Consider the following 20,309-nt stretch of genomic DNA (forward strand, 5'->3'; position numbering starts at 1 on the left):
AGGAGTGTGAGGGAATACCAAAAGAGGATGCTATTCATTCCAGTTTGGACAGACATTTCTGGAGTGAATGAACTGTTCATCTGTGCTTGTCTCACACACACTTTACACATTGTTTGACTAAAATCTGAGGAGAAACCTAGCAATTTCTCAGAGAAAATTAGGAAAAATAAAAATATTTGTTGTCCCTTAGTACAGACATTCAGATGTAAGACAAAATATACAGACAGAATTAATAAAAGAGATTATTCAGTACGGACAAATTTAGAACATAAGAAAAAAACTTAAAGGTGTAACTTAAAGTTTGTACTTTCAGGCAACACAGTCCATTACAAATGTATTATCATCCCATTATTAGTGTGTGCAATGAAGGTTTCTTTTTGAACTTTTATAAAACACTTTTTCAAATTCTGCTGCTTGACATTTCAATCTCATTGTCACACACTAATGTAAATATTAATTTAGTGTTTCTTTTTTCCTTTTTAGTTTTCTTCCAAGCATTTGCAGTTTTTTGTAATCTTTTAAATTGGTACTGTATGGTTTTTTTATTATTATCACAAGAGCACAGAAGATATATCCTGGCTTACTGGCCTTAAGAAAAGGATATAATTAACTGGTACTGTATATCTAAAGTCTAAGTGAGTGCAGGTAGAAATAAAGTTCAAACTGCAAATTTAATCCAACACACTAGAGGGCGCTGTAGCTCCAGCACACCTCTGAATTCCCAAACACAACTGCACACACAATCATACCTCGCTGGTAATGCACTCTTTCGCAGTCTTCATATGAAGAAATCTCGCTTTATTTTATCATCATCATCATCATCATCATCATCATCACTCTCTCTTCCTTATCTCGTTTAAGATCCTGGAGGCTGCACTGCCAAATTACCACAATCCCTCCCCACAAACTCATTTATTATCTGCACTAAAAGAAATAAAAAAAATCCAATACCTGCTGGCAGGTAAAAATAGGCAAAACAAACAAATAAATAAAATAAAATAAAAAATAAACATAACTTAAAAAGAATAGAGTTTAATTAATGGAGTTATTTTTAAATCACCCTCACTACTTTCTTGTTTACAGCCTGAGAAAAAATATATATACAAGAAAGCGTTACATCTATATTGATGCATATAATCCAGATATCATTTTTAACCAGATGTTTGTTTTTAAAATTCAATGAGAAGCATAATGTCAAGGTTTTCCTAAGAAATGCTTCACTGTGATCTATAACTCATGTTCTGACCTTCTTTCACTGAAAAGCAGTGGAGCATAACTAACGTCGTTGTTCCCTCAGCCTTTCTTTCAGTGGGTACTTGCTGTCATTTCCGCGGAATGAGAAGAAATGATTTAGTCGCAGGAGATTGTGACTTCACGCTTTCTCTGTGTATTTTTTTGTTTACTGGATTATTTATTCCTCTGTCCGTGGTGCTGAATTTTTATAATTTGAATCTAATGTTGATCGGTGCAGTACAACGATTATTCCTCGGTTTGAGCGTTAGCATTTATTTATTTTTTTAAAGTGAAGTTATTATTTCACTATTGGGGGGACCCTGTCAATCCGTCCTCCTAATAAAATGCAACTGAGCGAGTAAGAGGGAAGGGACCCTGACGATAGACTGGCATCATTCTTCACCTAGTTTTGAGTCTAAAGGGGCGGTGTCCGTCAGACAAACAGGACAGTTTTTTACGCACAGAGATCCAGTTTTACGCAACACTTGATTGCATGTTGGTGGACTGTGTTTTACTTTGTATGTATTCGAAAGCTAACATCATAAGTGAAACATCTGTCAGAGTAAAACTTTTTTGAGTGCAAGTGCAGAGCAGGTGGTCTTGGAACAGCATCTGTCATGGGAGCGCACGGATGGAGCGCGGTGCGAATGGGGATCGTAGTTTGTGGATACTTGGCGTTTTTCTGCAGTGAGTTCGTCCCGGTTACTGAAGCCGGCTGCAGGGAGAGGGGGAACCAGAACTGCTGCCCCAGCCGAGACAACAAATGTTTTGAGTACACGAGGAGAAAAACGGTGTGCTACTGCGACAGCTACTGTCAAAAAACCAGAGACTGCTGCGAAGACTACCAACACGTATGTCAAATATCAGGTGAGTTTTTCTTGGTCATTTCCCCCCAAATGACTCCCGGAAATAAGAAAACATGCAACGCTCTTCAAAACCTTTTAATTGTTTCTTTCAGTGGCGGTTTTAGCATTAATAACGTCCTGGGCGAGTACTTACCTTATGCCCCCCACTCCTGTAACTTCTCATGTGATTTATCTCTAACAATAGGAACTAAAAAAGAATGATTGATGTTTTACAAATGGAAATCAGTAAATACATAAATAGCTATGTATGCAAAAACAGATGTAGAATATTATTGAAAAGTCAGTTTATTTCAGGAACTTTATTACTAAGTGAAACACGTTAAATAGATACATTATACACAGACAGATGTTCGAAAGCTTTTATTCCTGTTAATTATAATGCTTTTCTACTTACAGTTGATGAGAATTTTGCATCAGAAACAAAGTAACATTTTAATACAGAAATGTAGTCATAATGAAGCATATAATCAATATATTAAAGGTTATCAGTTTTCAAAATCTGAGCCTCTTCAGAATCCATATTTGAATTTATTAGCTATAGATTACATGACCTTATCTGTATAGAATAATTCAGTTGAAGTTTGGCTAATCAATATCTTGTACCTGTAAGAAAACATGTTTTTCTTTTGTGCTCTACATTAAAACTACCACAGGCTTGTTCTCATAGGTCCTCTAATTCCCCATATGGACAAAGGTAGCTGTCAGTGAGGTGACAGTAAGACTGTGAGACATATTACACATAACTGCCTCTAGTGTCTCCATCATGGCTGTCTGTTGTAGCTGAAAGACCAGCAATAATCTCTTGTGCTGAAAGTTTGAGAGGTAAATTTAGTCTTTGCTGTGTGTGTTTTAAAAGGAAGTTGCCTTTCAGGTTAGCAGTTTTGACCCTTAGCCTTCTCATTAAAGCTTGAAATTACACAGCTACATGTGCAAAGTGGGGCAAATGATCATAAGAAAGACACAAGTTAAACAAATGGTTGGCTCACTTCTTTCCACCCAATCATCTCGACTGCTGCTATATATGGACAGATGAAGGAATGGATGTCTTAGGAAGAGACTGCCAAAGATGGTGAGGATTGCAGTGGAGTTTAGTCTGCAGTGTGACAATCAGGAGACAGAGAGCTGTAACTTTGTTGTGTCTTAAAATGACCCATAAGGAGTGAATGTGAACACTGACTTAAGTGCACAAAACGAGCACCTGCAGGGTCACAGGAGCTCATAAAGTGCTGCAGAGAACCTCTTATTAAAGCACAATTACTGGTAGAGTTCAGTCTATTTGCTGTGGGGTAAACTGTCTCATTTTGACTTGAGCCAGTAACCTTCAGTAAGCCAAAAGATCACTCATCAAAACCCCTTTAAGAGATTACAATTAGGTCTCATCTAAGGTTTCCTCTATTAATTTACTAAAGTGATCTGTCTCAATAAACGTTCTTTAGTGAGAAAGATTTTTGTCTTAAAGATAATATTCAGGAATGCCTTTTGAATATATCCTCACTCTTTGAGCTTTATCATACTCTTCTACATCACAAGAACAGATAAATGTGTTTTATTTCAATTTTATGAGTCAAATGTTCACAATATACTTGTGACTTGACAAAAAGAATAACACTGCCCCTTTAAATAACTGTAAACAAAACTTTACACTCCCGGCATGTCAGTAAATGAGGAAGCCAGCTGAGGGGGTTTCAGGCATCTCTTAATTAGTCCCATGTATTTTCCAAACATAAAAATTATAGGAGTAAGCTCAGTGAAGCACTTCAGGTCAGTGTTGACATTACCAGTCTGTCTAGAAGGTTTGCTTCCTCAGAGGTCAAAACTCCCACGTGCAGCAGATGGATCACATGTTTCACAGTGCTTTTTTTCCTCTGAGGATCTCTGACAGCTATGTCTGGTGAGATGCAGGAGCTGCAGCGCGGTTTGTCTTTCGCAGACTGAATGTCGTTTCCACAAGGTACAATTTTCCTGTACTTCTAAATGACCATGACCATTAGAGCAGATGCGCCTCAGTGAGCGTCCTCTGATGCTTAGAAGCATGGATCGGTTTCATCAAAGCGCTCTGGTGTCCTGATACTAGACACCTGATCTGATTCTGATCCAGCAGCAGGTGAACACAAAGTCTGTAATTAACCTGGGTCAGCTGCAGCAGTTCAAAGACTGTAGAGTGGGTGACATCAGAAGACTAAAACACTGCTTATCACGACTACAACACAAACACTTAACGGTTTTCAAAGCGGTGGCATTTTTTTCCCAGGGAGGGTGTTGAAATGAAATCTTTCGGGGAAGCATGCTGCGTCTAAACAATGTGAAGGACATCCTGGATAGTTCTAGTATGTAAACAGGATATTTAATATAAGGTACACATTTATTTAAATCTGAAAATATTAATTCTTTCTACTGATGGCAGGAAGCAACAAATACAACTCTGAAAAAAAAAGAGACTACTTTAAATGATCAGTTTCTCTGATTTTACTTTTTATATGTATATGTTTAAGTAAAATAATTTTTTTTCTTTTACTCTATGAACTACTGACAACATGTCTCCGAATTTTCAAGCAAGAATTTTGTATTTATTAGCAGAAAATGAGAAATTGTCAAAATAACAAAAAAGATGCAGTGCTTTCAGACCTCAAATAAAGCAAAGAAAACAAGTTCATATTGATTTAGAAACAATAATACTAATGTTTTAACTCTGGAAGAGTTCAGAAATCAATATTTGGTAGAATGACCATGAGGTTTTCAATGGGATTCAGTGCAGTGGGCTCTTAATGTTTTCCAGAGCTGCATTTCATTTCTCTTATTGTACAGCATGGAAAAATACTTTTATAAGGGGATCTGTTTGTGTTGTAATTGTATGAAAGAAAATATACAGTAATGGAAATGAGAAATTGTGTAATGGAAGATGTTAAAGGTTGAGAGAGATCACAGAAAATACACATTTTTAAAAGAAAATTCAAAGCATCACAGCAGAAACAGTGTTTAAAGGACCACAAAACGCAAGAAACAACTGGCAACCAGCCTGCATGCATCCTGAAAGAGATATAATTTCAAACTTTTAGGGTAATCAGAAACCAGAGCAAGTGTCTAACCAGACCAGCAGGCAAGATCAACTAAAATCATAACTGAGCACAGACAGAACATAAAAAGGAACACAGAACATGAAACAAAACCAGTCAAACCAAATCAATCAAACAATTTTCAAAGACAAACCACAAAGTCTAAAAATAGAGCAAAGGATCACACAAAATGTCAAACACAATAAAACATGTTCAGCTTGGTAGTTGTTGTATATATTGTAATACTTGCAAAACAATTATGGAGGGGGAAAAGCCTCTAAATTAGTTTTAAAAGTAATTTTAAACTGAGTTGAGTTTTATTTTTCCTCAATATAAAGCTCCTGCGTTATAGATTTGGCTGGAGGTCGACATGCTCTCATGATATTTTGGGTTAATTTATTTTTTCTGCACATTAAGATTATTAAATAATCTTAAAAATACACAGCCTCCACTGTTAATAATGTGATATTTGAAGTTCTGAGATTTGTTCAATACAAAGACCACTCAACCTGTTGCTGATCCTGACAACCTGGAGACTCAGTTGACAGGATTGAATTTTACCAATATGAGGAATTGTTGGTTTGATTTTGATTCTGTCAAATTTAACTCAACTCAATACAATTCAACTTTATTTGCCTGGAAATTTAAGGACTTTTCCAAGGAAAAATTAAAGAAGCAGAAACTCAAAGTTCTTGTTTAGGTTGTCTCTTTTCTGTTTTAATTGGATGAGGATCTGCCCTTGACACAAAAAGCCCCTTAAAGGAGTTCTGTCATAAATTTCATGTTCACAGTGTGTTTTCAATCAAAATAATTGCTCATCTTTTCTGCACAGACTGTAAAGATCATGCAGGTCCTCAAAAATCTGGAGGAGGAGGCTCCTTTATACTCTAGCGGTCTGGTTGTGTTCACTCTGACAGGTTCTTCACCTTAAATGCACTCACATGCCGTCTTCTGCTGCAGATATCTGGCTTCTTTTACTTTTCACTTGGGTATTTTTGAAATGCCAAGATCTCTTCGTCCTTTTTCCATTTATTTTCACTCCTCCTTCACCTTGTTTCCTGTTCATTCCCCTTCCACATGAAATGCCACAGCTGCTGTGGCATTTCTCTTCATTTAGTTTCCTGTGCTTGGAAAAGTCCTGATTGCAAAGTTGATGTCCAACATCTGCTTCATGACTGAAAACAAATAAAAGGTTCACTGGGAAAAAATTTAAACCAGAGAAGGAAAAAACAAAAAACAAAAGAGCATGGTAATTTGTCTGAAATTTTGGCAAATCACAATCACATTTGGTTCACATCCATGTCAACACTTGATGATCTCCTCCTTATCAATTTCCTAGGTCATATTTACTGTTTATATATCCTTAAAAATATGACGTTCACTTTATATGAATATTCTCATATAGGTCAGATTATGGCTTTAAAAGTTTATTTTGTATGTTGTCAGATGATAAAACTTAAAATTCCAACACTTTCTAAACTTGCCCAATTGTTATTGCCTCAAACATAAAGCAATGAATTCAAAGCTGAGACAACTTTAGTGACATTAAGTACTTCATTGTTAAAGCATAGCAGTGTCTAAATACAAATACTTTTTTGAATGACGACAGTGTTGCAGTCATACCCTTAGAATAACTAATTTCTCTGATTCTTTAGGGTTTTATGGATGTCTGGGGAAAAGTGCATAGAGTTTAAGACAAAAGTGCTTTAATTAATCCTTGTTAAGGGGTTGGTTTGTTTGCTGTTCCTGTTTATGCTGTTATTAGAAAAATTCATCCCCATCAAAGGTTTCACCAGACTTGTGGTTTTATTTTGTTTCCTTTGCCGATGTTCCTAAATGTTAACAGTGGTCAGACCTTGGCCTAGTGGGACTCACTGTATTGAGAAGGAGACAGTGTGGTGGTTTTGAGCCAACGTGGCCTTTCAGACACCAGGTGGACATCCCATCAGAAAACCAGAGCGTCACAAATTAACGGACCAATTACAAGAAAGAATTATCAAAACTCCAAAGTATCAACGTAACATATTTATGTGGACATAAATATGTTACGTCCACAAAGGGCACAACATATTTGAGGACACGAAGACAAAAATGAGGATTCAAAAGTAATTTTTAATTTCAATTCTCTCGAGCTTTTCTTTAAGATGAGCTTCTTTTGATTTTTCTGTGAAGAAAAAAGAGAATTAAATCCTCGGTTCCCCATGTCCCAAAAAAGAAAGAACACAAAAATCCCAAAGTATAAACAGAAAGTTGGACCTGATGAGCCGGTCAAAAAGAACAAAACGGTACAGCAGGGGGCCAACCCTATACAGGGCCGTCGAAGCCCCTGCTAGTACCGGACTACAAGAAAAAAGAAACTACTGTTAAAGAAAAATCGAAAACAGGACAACCGGTCCCACCAGGTCAAAAATTACAACAAAAAAAACATCAACCAAACAAACAGCTAACAAAAACTACCGTGTGGCAGGCTGGAGACGTGCGCACCGCGTCAGAACGCATCCTGGGTGTTGGTTGGGAGGGCGTCGCCTTTACCTGGCGCAACCCAGCCTATTTATAGGCGGTCCAACAGCGTCACAAATTAACGGACCAATTACAAGAAAGAATTATCAAAACTCCAAAGTATCAAGGCAGAGTGGACGCCGATGGCGACCCAGAAGGTGGAGACAGCCAGGTTTAAATGCTCTGTGCTCCAAATGAATAAAATCAGCAGCACCTGTAAAGGGGAGGAGCACAAAGACAGACAAGACACCTGCAACCCAGCCCATAAGGCCCAGGGCCGTAACAGGGAGGCAAAAAGGAACCAAATAAAGGCAACAGATGGAGCAGAACAATGGCTAGTGGAAGACAAAACAGAGATATAGCTAATTGATTTTTTATGTTATTAAAAACATGCTTTTTATTAGAGTAAAAGCGAAAGGATGGAGGCGATTCATACTTGCGACAAATTCTACAAATAAATTAAAAATCTTGCCAAATTGTCTGAGCTCCTTGGCCTCTTTAACAATGGGAACTCCCCAACACTTTTAGTTTTGTGCTGAAATATTACAAAATAAATAAAAAGGGATCGTTTACTTTCATCTTAAAGCCATTACATAATACTAACTTATCATAAACAGTAAACAAAACAAAACAATGCAAGACCACAAAATCTTACCAAGTATTTTTGGTCTAGTTTCTAGTGCAAATATCTTATAACACATGAAATAAGACAAAACTGACTTACAAGTAACTTTTTAGGATGTTATAGGAGCTTTTCTTAAGTAAATAAGACAAGCTTATTTACTTAAACTTATTGATGAAAAAAAAAATCGTTGTTCCTTTGACAGATTATTTAACTTATATTTTCCCCATGTTATAAGTTAATTTATCTGCCAATGGAACAAGGACTTTTTAAAAAGTCAATATTAAGAAATTATTTAATTAAAACATGTCTCTATGGCCTTCTGAAAAGTTACTTGTATGTTAGTTTGTCTTATTTCAAGTGTACTAAGATGTTTGCGTTAGAAACTAGACCAAAAATACCTGGTAAGATTGTACGTTTTTGCAGTGAAAAGAAATTTTCCCTATATAAATTGAAGAAAATAAATGATTAGAACATATTTGATGCAGCAAGGATGTTTTTCTTTCACTGGTTTCAATATTAGGATCTAATTTCTCTCAAAATATTTGATAATGCTCAAAAAATGATTCTAGCATAAAACTCATATTAAAGAGGAAAGCTGAATTTTCCAAAGTAAATAGAGCAACAAACACCATTTGTTTCCTGCATTGGGGTCAGAGGTCAGAGTTGGTGAGAGGCTGTCCAAATGGGACTTTCTCCTCCACAATGCAAATAGGGCACAATGGTGACTGTGTGATCCAGACTGTCAGGGTTAGCATGTGGGTGGCACCAGAAGCAGAGTGGGGGCCCACCACAGTTTGGTAATTTCCTCCTGACCTCTGGTGGCTCGGGGCCAACAGGTTTATGCTTCCAGACAAAACCTTATTCCTGTTTGCATGAGTGTGTTGATGAGTAGGGATAAAATAGTTCTATCCCTCAGTGGGTGTTTAAACCATTAAACAGAACTGATTTCACTGTGGCAAAACCTCAAGTGTCCTGCTTGTTTGTGTTTGTGCTGCTAAAAAAAAGGCAAAAATAACATTAAAACTGCTCTGTGCAAGCGGAAGGAAAGGCATGTTAGGATAAGAACAGGCGCAGAAGGCATAAGTAGGAAGTTATTATGCTTTTCACCCGTTTATCTTTGAAATTCTTCTCAAGAGAACGTTTCTGTGTGTGTTTTATATGAAGATGAAAAAAAGTGGAAATTCCCCAGTCATTTGTGTGTAGGTTTATGTTTATTTGTATGTAAATGATGTGTTTCAAAACTATTCATATCACATTACAAAAGCAGACTTCAATGTATCTTATTGGGATCTTATGCAAGAAACCACTTGTTTTAATATACTACAAAAACACAAATATCTTAGTATACTTGAAATAAGACTCCACTTACTTATAAGTAACATTTCAGTATGAGCTTGTTTTCAGCCAATAATTTCTTGATATTGATGAAAAAGTATTAGCTATAAGTGAAATAATCTGCCTGTGGAACAAGACATTTTTACGATACTCTAACTTATAACAATGAAAAAACTCAGTGTACATTGTTTACATAGAATGAAAGTTTACAAGTTTTCTAATTTATAGCTGTCCTCTGACAACGTTAATGTCTAAGGATAATTAGAGTTGTGAATTGTCCTCACTGTTCAGGATAATTCCTGAACAGCGAGAATTAAATTAGCAAGAGCTAATGTTACATGTAGTTAAAATAACATATTTTTTTTGTGATTGCAACTGAAAAAAATAATAATAAAAAAAGTTTAAGCATGTTAATACTTTTGCAAGATGCTGTTTGCACATTGTTTTGTGGGAAAGTAAAGTGTCAGGTTGGAAGCACTAATGTTCAGGAATTCACAGATTCCACAGTGGCTTTGTGGCTCCGCCGTGTCACCGCGCCGCCCTCTCTCCTCTCAAAATTTAGCTTGGGAGTGAGCCAAACAGGCGGCACCTTAAAAGCCCCTTTTTCCTCCCACACACACACGCACACACACAATTATTCAATCGCAGTATTGTACTGATGGTTGGATGAGTTTTATAAAGAAAGAGTGGAACCCTTTATGTGGCGGGGGAGATTAGATTCAGTTATGGTATATTTATCCACTCCTTCTCTGTCATTTCATCAAGGTTCTCAGAGTATCATGCTATGTGCACCTGTTCTGTTCTCGTGTTCTCATGTCATGGAAGTGGAAGTGAAGTGAATGAAAATAATATTCTGGTGTAAATGTGTTTGTTCAGATTTTGATGTTTTTGTTTAGGTCCTGATTGCCTCTCATTGCCTTGTTTATAATGTTTGTGGTTCCTCCTCAAAACAAGGCCCTTAAATGCCCACAGCCATTAAATCTGGTAACTGAACAAGGCTTGATTATTGTTTTTGTTTTTTTGGCTTTGATCAGAATAGCAATCTCAGGAATACAACTTCCCCTTAGCTTGTTGTAATTGGCCAAATCAGCCTCCTGAGCAGGAAGTCTAATTGCTGCTGCTGTTTACGTGCTATGTTGCCCTTGCGGGTGTGAGTTTAAAGGGCAAAACTAGAAGGGACAGGATGCCAATTAGCCCCTATCTAAAGCCACCACAACACATATGACCTGGGCTGCAGACTTCCTGCGTCTGGGATGTAGCTGATCCTACATAAATCACTTTTAATAACAGCTACCCAATGCCACCTGCCTACCTACAAACACACATATATGTGTGTGTGTCAGCTAATGCTAAAAACCAGACACTGTGACATGAATGCAAAGATTAGGAGAATATCTTTAACTCCCAGAAAGTGTGGCATGTTTTATATCAGGGCCCTTGGATCAGCTCCTGTCCTTTGGGTTGGTTTTCTAACAAGACTGACATATTGGTCAATTTTCTTTTGGCTCAGCCAGATTGCACTGGAAAATGTCTACAAATAGCAATTTTAAAACTTCTTTCAGAATCTCAGTTTTGTTTAGTTCTGTAAGTTTAGTTTTGTCTTTCTGCTGGAAGGTGAACCTCCACCTCAACCTCCAAGAAAATACATTGAATTTTGTGTTTGTAAAATGACAAAAAATGATGAACAAATCTTACCCTCTGTAAATTTGAATAACATTTACAGAACTGCTTAAAAATAGCATTTCTATCAATAATACTTAAAAACTGCTTTCTTTATCTGATAGCCAAGGACTTTTACATTAAAGCTTAAAGAAACAAAACAAAAAACAACATTAACAATTATCTATATATACAGATAAACATACAGACATATGTGCTGCAGTCTCTCCAGATTTGCTTACTTTATCAAACTAAGTCATGTCGAACCCTTCTGTTGCTAACTTCAGCTAACTTCTCCTCACTGAGGATCTTTTGAAGCTCTCTAAAGTTATTTTGTGAAATATCTCTATGATTTCCTGCACCCCTCAGCAGCCATCGACTGTGCGGTTGGATCATGGGGTCCCTGGTCGTCATGCTCATCTCCTTGTGGAGTCGGCAGCAAGGAGAGGAGTCGCCAAGTGACCATTCCCCCGAGAAATGGAGGAACCCCTTGCCCAGATCTCAGACAGAGACGAGGGTGTTACGGAAACAACGTCATATGTGACAATGCCAAAGGTACAACCTCTGTGTGACTGCTTCTGATCTACATTTGTGCATGTGAGAGCTCCTTGTCTGAACTCTGTTACATATTAATTTGGTTTCAGTTTTTTCCAAAAGAGGTCTTGTTAGGAGTTGCACTGTAAACAAGACATTTCAAAACATCTGTTGTGACATCCAACATCCAGCTGGAATATTTCATCACCTCAGTTACAGACTTCACTATTAAGAGGTTTTCCAGACTGTAAGACACCAGGACACTGATAATTCTGATGCAAGCAGAACATTTCTTCAGAAAACAGAGTAAAACACTGGCCTGTGTCACTCTGACTCATCTAAACAGCTTGAGCAATCAGCCAAGCAGCAGATTGAGATACAGTATGCAGCTGGTAAGGACATACAAAAAGTCAAAGTAGAAAAAAAAGTTCAACTTTTATTGCAGGAGTATAATCTAACACGATACACCAGCAAGGAGAGGTGTAAATATGACATATCACATATACTGCTTTCCCTTGGCCATTTTTCAAACATGAAAGATATGAGAACATGTTGTCTATATAATGTATATCAGGGGTGTCAAACTCCAGTCCTCAAGGGTCACTGCCACAGGTACAAAACGCTGTGATGAAATGGCTTAATTACCTCCTCCTTGTGTAGATCAGTTCTCCAGAGCCTTGCTAATGACCTAATTATTCTATTCAGTTGTGGTGCAGCAGAGGCACATCTAAAAGTTGCAGGGCAGTGGCCCTCCAGGACTGGAGTTTGAAACCTATGATGTATATGTAGATATACAGTATGTTGAGTTTCACAAAATAAGAAATTGCTAAAAGGTTAGGATTTGTATCTACCTTTTCTTATGCTGCTAAAACTGTTGATAGGGATGTATTTGAACTTTGATTTCTTTTTTGTTTGTATCTCCACCACTAAACTTTAGAGGTGGCAAAAATCCTGCCTGATTTTTTCAAGAGGAACTTCAAGGACCCTTGGAGGAGACCTCACATGCTGATGAAGGAGGAGAAGGACAGGTAATGCCACACCACACTACAATAAATACTGTATGTTTTCTATGTTATTACAAACAACAGCAACAAACAATTGTTGAAGCTGAAAGGTTTTTTAGCTTCTCCTTATAGAAAAATTAAACCACACAAAAATGTGACATCTGTCCCTGGAGGTTTGCTTAAATATCTTGACTTATTTTAGATGACAAAAATCACTTCAAATTCCTATTGGAAATCACAAATATCCCCTTCTGCAGGCTCAAAATATGTTTAGATAGATCTACATAACAGTTTACAGCTGGGTGTCTCATGCCTCTAGCATCATAAACAACCAACCTCACTAATGAGTGCATGCACTTACAATAAAAACCGTAATGACTTTTTAAGGAGTAACAGACTAAACTTTCAGATATCACAACCTCGTTGTATTTTTCCATTTAAATAAAATAATCTTTCTTTGTTTCTTAAATTTTAAAGAATTCTGCAGGTTTTCCCCGCACATGTTTGATTTCTGCTCCGGGTACTTCGGTTTCCCAGAGTCCTAAATCATGTTTGTTATGTTAATTGTTGTTTAACCTCTTAAAGCTGCAGTATGTAACAAATTTTCTTAACATATGTGTTGAAACTGTCACTATGTCATGACAGTACAATTTGAGACAGATGATCTGTGAAAAAATGTAACTCCTCTGCCTTCTCCCAGTTCTTGCAGCACTAACTAACAACCAATCAGAACCAGGAGGCGGGTCTTAGCTCTGTCAATCTTGCTTGTATATGTGCTTCTCACAGCTACACTCCCCTTCTTGCTCTCTGCTACAGTACTGCTTCTTCCCGATAGCAGAGGCTGTCATGAACACCCAGACTAGTTAGCATGGCCACCGATAACGACGGATAAATAGTTTGTTTCTCTGCCATTAGTACATTGAGCATGTAAGAGTTATGGGGGCATTTAAGGGGTTAAAAGAGCCTTTAGGTGTGAGTGTATGGATGCATGCTTGTGTCCTTTGTGCCTCTGTGTTTTCCTGTGATGGATTGGCTAGCACTACACAATGTGCTCCGCCTTTCACCGAAGATAGGGACTCTCTTGCAATGCTGCAAGTGGATATAGACACTGGATGGATGGATTTAGACTGAATATTTATTCTGATTTCCAAAACCTGGTGGAAAATGCCCTGCATTTTTCAAGTGAACTTTTACCTCTAGCTCATTCTGTTATGGAAAACGATTCTTCAAAGCTGCAGCATTTTTGTCTTGGATCATATCAGTTTTGACGTCAGTTCAAAGGTCACTCTAAAATCAGTTTTGCATGAAGATTAGAGAACACGGACCAAGGCCAATGTTTCCTTGTGCTTTGGCTGTGTAACTGGCAGGACTGAATATGTATCATGGGCTGACCTCTACTGATAAAGTTACTTTAATCCATATCAATGGAAAACCCCTCACTGCATCTGTGTCATTTTTTTATCAAAGCTGATTTTAGTGTTATTTGAACTGCTAAAAAACAAGAGAACAAAATTGTGACTTGTTTCCTGTCTACTCAGAACCATTAAGCCTGATTAAAATGGACATGAGATCTCTTTGTTTTGGCTGAAACGGAAAGCACCAGGGAACTCTGAGTCCTCATAAATGAAGCTGAGTACATATGACTTCAAACAGACATCTGGTGTATTACCACTGTTGTCATGGAAATTGACCCAAGAGACATGCAATTAATCTGCATGCCCTCAGATTTCTTAAAACTCTGTCTGAAATTTTGGAGTGTGAGACATAGCATGAATATGTGTGTAACAGGTGGCATCAATGAGTCTCAGAAGTCGTTCGGGTGGGTCTCAACCAGATATTTTATTTTTTTATTCTGGGGGAAGAAGGGAAAACAAATGAACAACCTCCTCAACTCCCTCTCCCTGCACTCCGGCTCCACAGCAGCGCAGAACATCGCTCTCAGCTAACATTTTTTTCTCTCAGACTTAACAAAAGTTAACAAAAAAAGAAATCTTCTCACAAAAATAGTAAACTAAAAACAAGAGGAGAAAAACGCCACCTGGTGGCCACAACAACACAATACAGTGGGACAGAGTTAAATAAACAGAGATAAAGAGTATAAATTAAAAATAAAAACACATACCTGGGGGAAGAAGGGAAAACAAATGAACAACCTCCTCAACTCTTTCTCCCTGCACTCCAGCTCTAAAAATGTGGAAATAAAAACAATGTTCAACCGGGCTGTGCTGGACTAGCACCGGTCGTTCGCGCCAAAATAAAAAGGAAATTATAATAAAACTGTTTATGAAAAAAAACTACAATGACGGTCAAAACTGCAAAATAACACACTAACAAACAATAATAAACAACATATGGTAAAGACCTCAACATGAACAACATCCATACAGAAAAACAAACATATCTCAGCAGCGAACTTTCCTCTGACTTACCCACAGCAGCGCAGAACATCGCTCTGAGGGAAAAGGGGAGGAGCTACGAGGGCTGGAATAAACTACGGAAGCCCAGGAAACACAAACGAGGCGGAGAGCAGAAGGGCGACCCCCGCAGGCAAAAACAACGAAATAAATATAAATAACTGAATAAGATAAAATTCACAAATTCTCAATATAAAATGAATAAGAAATAATAATTTAACAAAGAAACACATTTGTAACTCTGTTACATGTGTGCTATTGTGGTATTAGCAGGTTTACAGCGACTGAAATTAGTTATTGAAGCAAGTTTTTACTTTAATTAGAGAGAAGATACAATATTGTGCATTTTAGTACATCTAACAGATAACCTATTTTCAGAGTCTAATGGAAAACCTTCAACTTGTAAACATATATACGTACATCATACATGTGTTAATACTGTATTTGTAAGATTACAATCACAAAACGCAATGGATTTGGGATTTGTGTCATAAAGCAACACAACATAGCCCATAATATTAAAACAAAAGAAAGTTAATTCATGGTTTTCAAAATACTTTGTAAAGAAAAAATCTGAAAAGTGTGGCAGGCTGTCTGAAGAGCATATGTGAAGATAAGTTTTCATGTCTTGCAACTCATTCTGAATTGGATAAGCCCTCATTTCTATATAATTTTTTTTATTTGTCTGAAAGTGTTGAGTTTTTTTAGCTATGGAAGGGTGATTTGCAGAAATAAAGGCTTTGCTGCATGCAAATTATTTACTCAATGTGTATTAAGTTACTGAATAAAACTTTTCAATGATTTTCTAATCTATTAAATATTGTGGGCCAAAAAAATTATTTTGTTTGCATCAGAGCATTCACACTTGTTTTGTTTTTTGCATAGATTTTTGCAAAGGATTTTGGGTAGCTATGTTACAACAAAGGACATTTTTGTGGAAAGCACAAATAGTTCCTTAAAGAGATTTTACCACTTGAACTGTGGATGTTTGCAGCACTTCCAGAGTTACATTTGGTCTTTTGACAACTCTGATTATTTCTCTCCTTGCCCTTTCTCTCACTTTAATGCAAATGCAACACATTTAGTTAGATTTTTATTTGTAAAATAGAAAATTAGAACAATAACAACATATTATTTTTCTTCCACTTAGCAGTAATGTGCTTGTGTTTCTAATATAATTTTTATATTTAATATGACCAAATATATGAATAATTTTGTAAAGTTTTACAAGGCACTCTATTTCTTCTTGGTTAGGGTTGGGGTTCCTTATTTTCCTAGAAAGAAAATGAAAGCAGTGCCTGCTGAAATGTCACTGTGAAATCTGGGGAATAGAGAAGCTAAAATCTAATGTTTTCATTGAAGAATCCTCCCACTGACATTTGTGTTTAGTCAAAGCTGCGCAAGTCACAGACAACATAAATAGTAGAGCGGAGTTCAAAGAGTATTCAGAGAGCACAGCTATTAGAGGAGAAAAAAGACTTTAATTGTTTCCAGTCTGCAGACTGAGCTGTGTTGACATTAGGATTGAGCAGGTGACCATGACACTGCTGGATCACCTTCAAAAGGAACAAATCTGTTGTTGATGCATTTATATTTAGTCTGGGTACATTAAACTGAATTGTTTTGGAGAAGAAAAACCTTTTTACAATTTCTTAAAGCATAGATGTGTCCCAACATCTCCATCTGGTTATTTTTCCCATTTGTCTTTTTCGTTGGAGAAGCTCAACTGACATTAAAGCAAAGAACAACAAGTTGGATGAGTGACTCTTTGCTGCAGAGCTGAGCAAAAAAACCCTCCTTCGTTCTTTCAGAGAAACATGTACAGGTTTCCAAATGATCAATATTTATGTCTTTGTGCTTTTGAATCCTGTATAAAGTCAGGTTTTCTGAATCATTTTTCCTTTCGCTCCCTTTTTGTGCTGTCCTCCTGCAGTTACTGTGTGTACCTCAGGGTGAAGCAGGCCAGTGCTGCATGCAAGCTCAAGCTGTGGAGTGCTCAGCTGGTGCGGGAGCGGCTGGTCTGCGCAGAGTGTCAAAGTGATGCCATGTCAAACTCTGATCGCTGCGCAGGAGATGGCATGGAGGGCATTAGGTAAAAAAACAACAACTGGAATTTAATACGTTTGCTGCAGTCAAAACTCTTACTTTGTTGAGAAATTAATTTTTTAAAATTATTTTTTTACATGAGTTAGATACAGTAAAACAAATTCATTCTGTATTTTTTATACAGTAATTATAAATCCTCTTGTTGTTTTTTTTATTTTCCAGAACCTTCTGGACTGCAGCATCTACTCCTGGTTGTCATGGTTCCTGGATGTGGGAACTATCCTCTGAGCAATGCCGGTGTCCTCCTTACTCTGTCCTTTTTGTTTGAGCCAACCTGATTGCCCTCAGAGAGCCTCTTCCAGCTGAGGAGAGCCCTGCTAGGGAAACCAGACCCTTTTGTCCTGACTCCTGGATAAACAACTCATGGAAAACAGCTGCATCCTGCCACTTGTCATCTCATCCTCTGTACTGTATATCCTAGTAATTAATCACATTGAAATTCTTGCATGTCTTCTCTTCATATTTAAAAGCCACATAGCTGTACATCAAAACCGCTGCGAAGCCTACATTTTTATACCTCTGAATCTTTGCTATCTACCTCCATCAATGCAAATGTGTGTGCTAATGCAAAATGTATAAATCTGAAAAATCTTGTATTTTTATTCATACATTTTATACTAGTTTTGGTTTCTGTGTACTTTGTATGTGCCTTTATACCTAAACCTTGTTGTATCTACAAGTTAAAGACAAAAGAGCAGGTGCTGCCCACAGTTTAAAAAATCATCCAAAAAGCTCTAAACATCTGTGCTGAAGACGATGTAAATACTGATAAAATATATGCATGCTCTACAATTTCATTTTTACAAATATTTCATAAAAAAGTACGATTGGGATGACTGGGTACTGATCACTCAGGTGCCTGCGTTATGTCATTTGTCAGGCTCTCTCCTCTTCTGCCTGTTCTCATGATTTATATATAATCTGTATTTATGTCTTTCATTCCTCAAACTCATCCAATTCTTTAAGAGTAACAGTCTGAAGCTTCGTTGATAAATTCCTTAGTGTTTAACTCACTCAGCAACAATGTTTTGAGATCTGGAGTCTGTGTTTCCTACAACAGGTGTTTTTTGCTGTAGCTCATTCTCAAAAAGTTATAATAATGCTCTGACAGTGCTCTATCTAAAAAAGGCATAGCTTTATTTTTGTTTCTCTACTTTATCAGCATGTTTAGGCTTTGTTTTCATGTGACTTGCTGATCATTTTGCTGGTGTAACTTATTTCAGTGCGGCACAAGTTAATCTTATGAAGACAAAACTCTTAAAAGAAGCAGTTCTTTTGAACATTGTAAATCTGTTTCAGCCACTTTCTGTGCCTGTCTAAAGGGAATAACTTAGCAGTCCATACAAGGTCACATTACACAGGAAAAGCAGGATCTGCATCAGCCACTACAGTCTTTTTTCCACAACAAGTTCAATGGGTAATAACATTTAGTTGGTTAATTTTTTTTTTTATTTCAACTAAAGAACATAGCAAAATCAGTCTATAGTTAAATTTTGCAACTTGTTCACATGAAAATTATCTGTCCTTTTTGAAATGTTGGCTGCTCAACCATTCAGGTCTTTTGGGAGTACGTGTTGCTATGCTAAAAAGATCAGAGACAACACACAAAGAAAGTCTATCAAGAGTTGAGACCAGTCAGGGTTCCAGGCAGATATCAGAACATTGTTTTGGAAAACTGAGCCTTATAAAATATTTTCATGAGACCCCTCTTCAAACAGCAAGAAACCCCACCTTCAAATATGTTTTTGCTCACAACTGGCTCTGCTCACAGGGGAGCTTAATCAACAGAGCATCAGCCAGCATAAATAACACATAAAGCCAAGTTACTCCCATGCAATTAACTGAATCCCCTCCCAAAACTTCCCACGTCTTCTTGTTTTTCTTTCTCATTGCCTTGATGGTCTGTTCAAAATATACTGCATATTAACTGCAATGATACAAATTTGACTCAGTCAGTCAATAAGTTCATGTTTTAGTTACAGCTGTTTTAAGAAGAAAGCTGATATATCAGTAAAGGGATTTTTGGTTTTTGATGCTGTTTCTTTCTATCTTTCTCACATCTTTGATTTATATTTTGTATTTATTATATAAGAATTAATGATTCTTGTTAGTGCAACACCATACACTGTCTAATAGTGAAATTAAACAACTGTACTGTGTATTCTGAATATATAACTGCAACTTTGGTCATATTTTAGTGATGTGTGTTTCCTTCCTGCATCGTATCTTCTTTGGCATTTAGCACTTTTCCACTATTCAGTTACAGTGACTATAGCAGTAGTAAGTATATACCTCAGTTTGACTAGTTTTTACATGCAACAAGAATAGCAACATTTACGAAACCGTAATAAAAGCCAACATGTAACTGTGAACTTAAATTTCCAACATTCTCAACATTTTTCCCAGCTGTGTACATGGGACGATGACTGGCAAAATGACAGATGGTGTTTGTAATTTTGCAATCTCCTGCAATTTGGGTTTGTTTGTGAGATGTCAGTGCATGAAGGTAATGTGTGGACAGATAAAATACCAGCGCTGAGGCACCTGACAGCTTGAATCATATGTCAGTACATCTATTGCTTGGTTTTGCTTTGGTTATCTTTAAACAAAACAGAAAATACAACATTTAAAAGGACAAGTTGCCTCCCTATTTTGATTGAAGATGAATGGTGAGAATTCACACCATGGTTGTGAATTTACTGCTCTTTTTCAATGTCAATAGTTGTGGAAAAAAGCACTGTTAAAGGACAAGTGAGCACAAACATGTTAGAGAAGCTCTTCAGAGTGTCAGATCTGGCTTACAGAGTTAAATTCATGTCAAGGACAGAAGAGCAAAAACATTTACAAGGCTTTCTGTGAGGACTAGTTTCTCAACAGGCTGCTCTGAGATTTGACTTCTGTTTATCTAATCCTTACAGCTCCAGATGTCAGCTCTGGCATGGTCAACGTGACAAAGCAGGGAACCTTTATTACTCATCAGT

General features: G+C 37.0%; 1 protein-coding gene across 2 annotated transcripts; it reads left to right on the forward strand.

The window, feature by feature from the left end:
• The first annotated feature begins 1,304 nt into the window (after positions 1 to 1,304).
• On the forward strand, positions 1,305 to 19,520 carry LOC116729100 (somatomedin-B and thrombospondin type-1 domain-containing protein). 2 transcript variants are annotated; one of them, XM_032577442.1, is made up of 5 exons: positions 1,305 to 2,100; positions 11,640 to 11,825; positions 12,742 to 12,832; positions 17,156 to 17,314; positions 17,491 to 19,520. In XM_032577442.1, the coding sequence occupies exons 1-5, from the start codon at positions 1,851 to 1,853 to the stop codon at positions 17,594 to 17,596; spliced, it is 792 nt and encodes a 263-aa protein (XP_032433333.1). In that variant the 5' UTR covers positions 1,305 to 1,850; the 3' UTR covers positions 17,597 to 19,520. The 2 variants fall into 2 exon arrangements, with proteins under 2 accessions (XP_032433333.1, XP_032433334.1); XM_032577443.1 differs by having other exon boundaries at positions 11,643 to 11,825.
• The last annotated feature ends 789 nt before the right edge of the window (positions 19,521 to 20,309 follow it).

This window comes from Xiphophorus hellerii, chromosome 12 (genome assembly GCF_003331165.1).
Source record: "Xiphophorus hellerii strain 12219 chromosome 12, Xiphophorus_hellerii-4.1, whole genome shotgun sequence".
Lineage (NCBI taxonomy): Eukaryota > Metazoa > Chordata > Actinopteri > Cyprinodontiformes > Poeciliidae > Xiphophorus > Xiphophorus hellerii.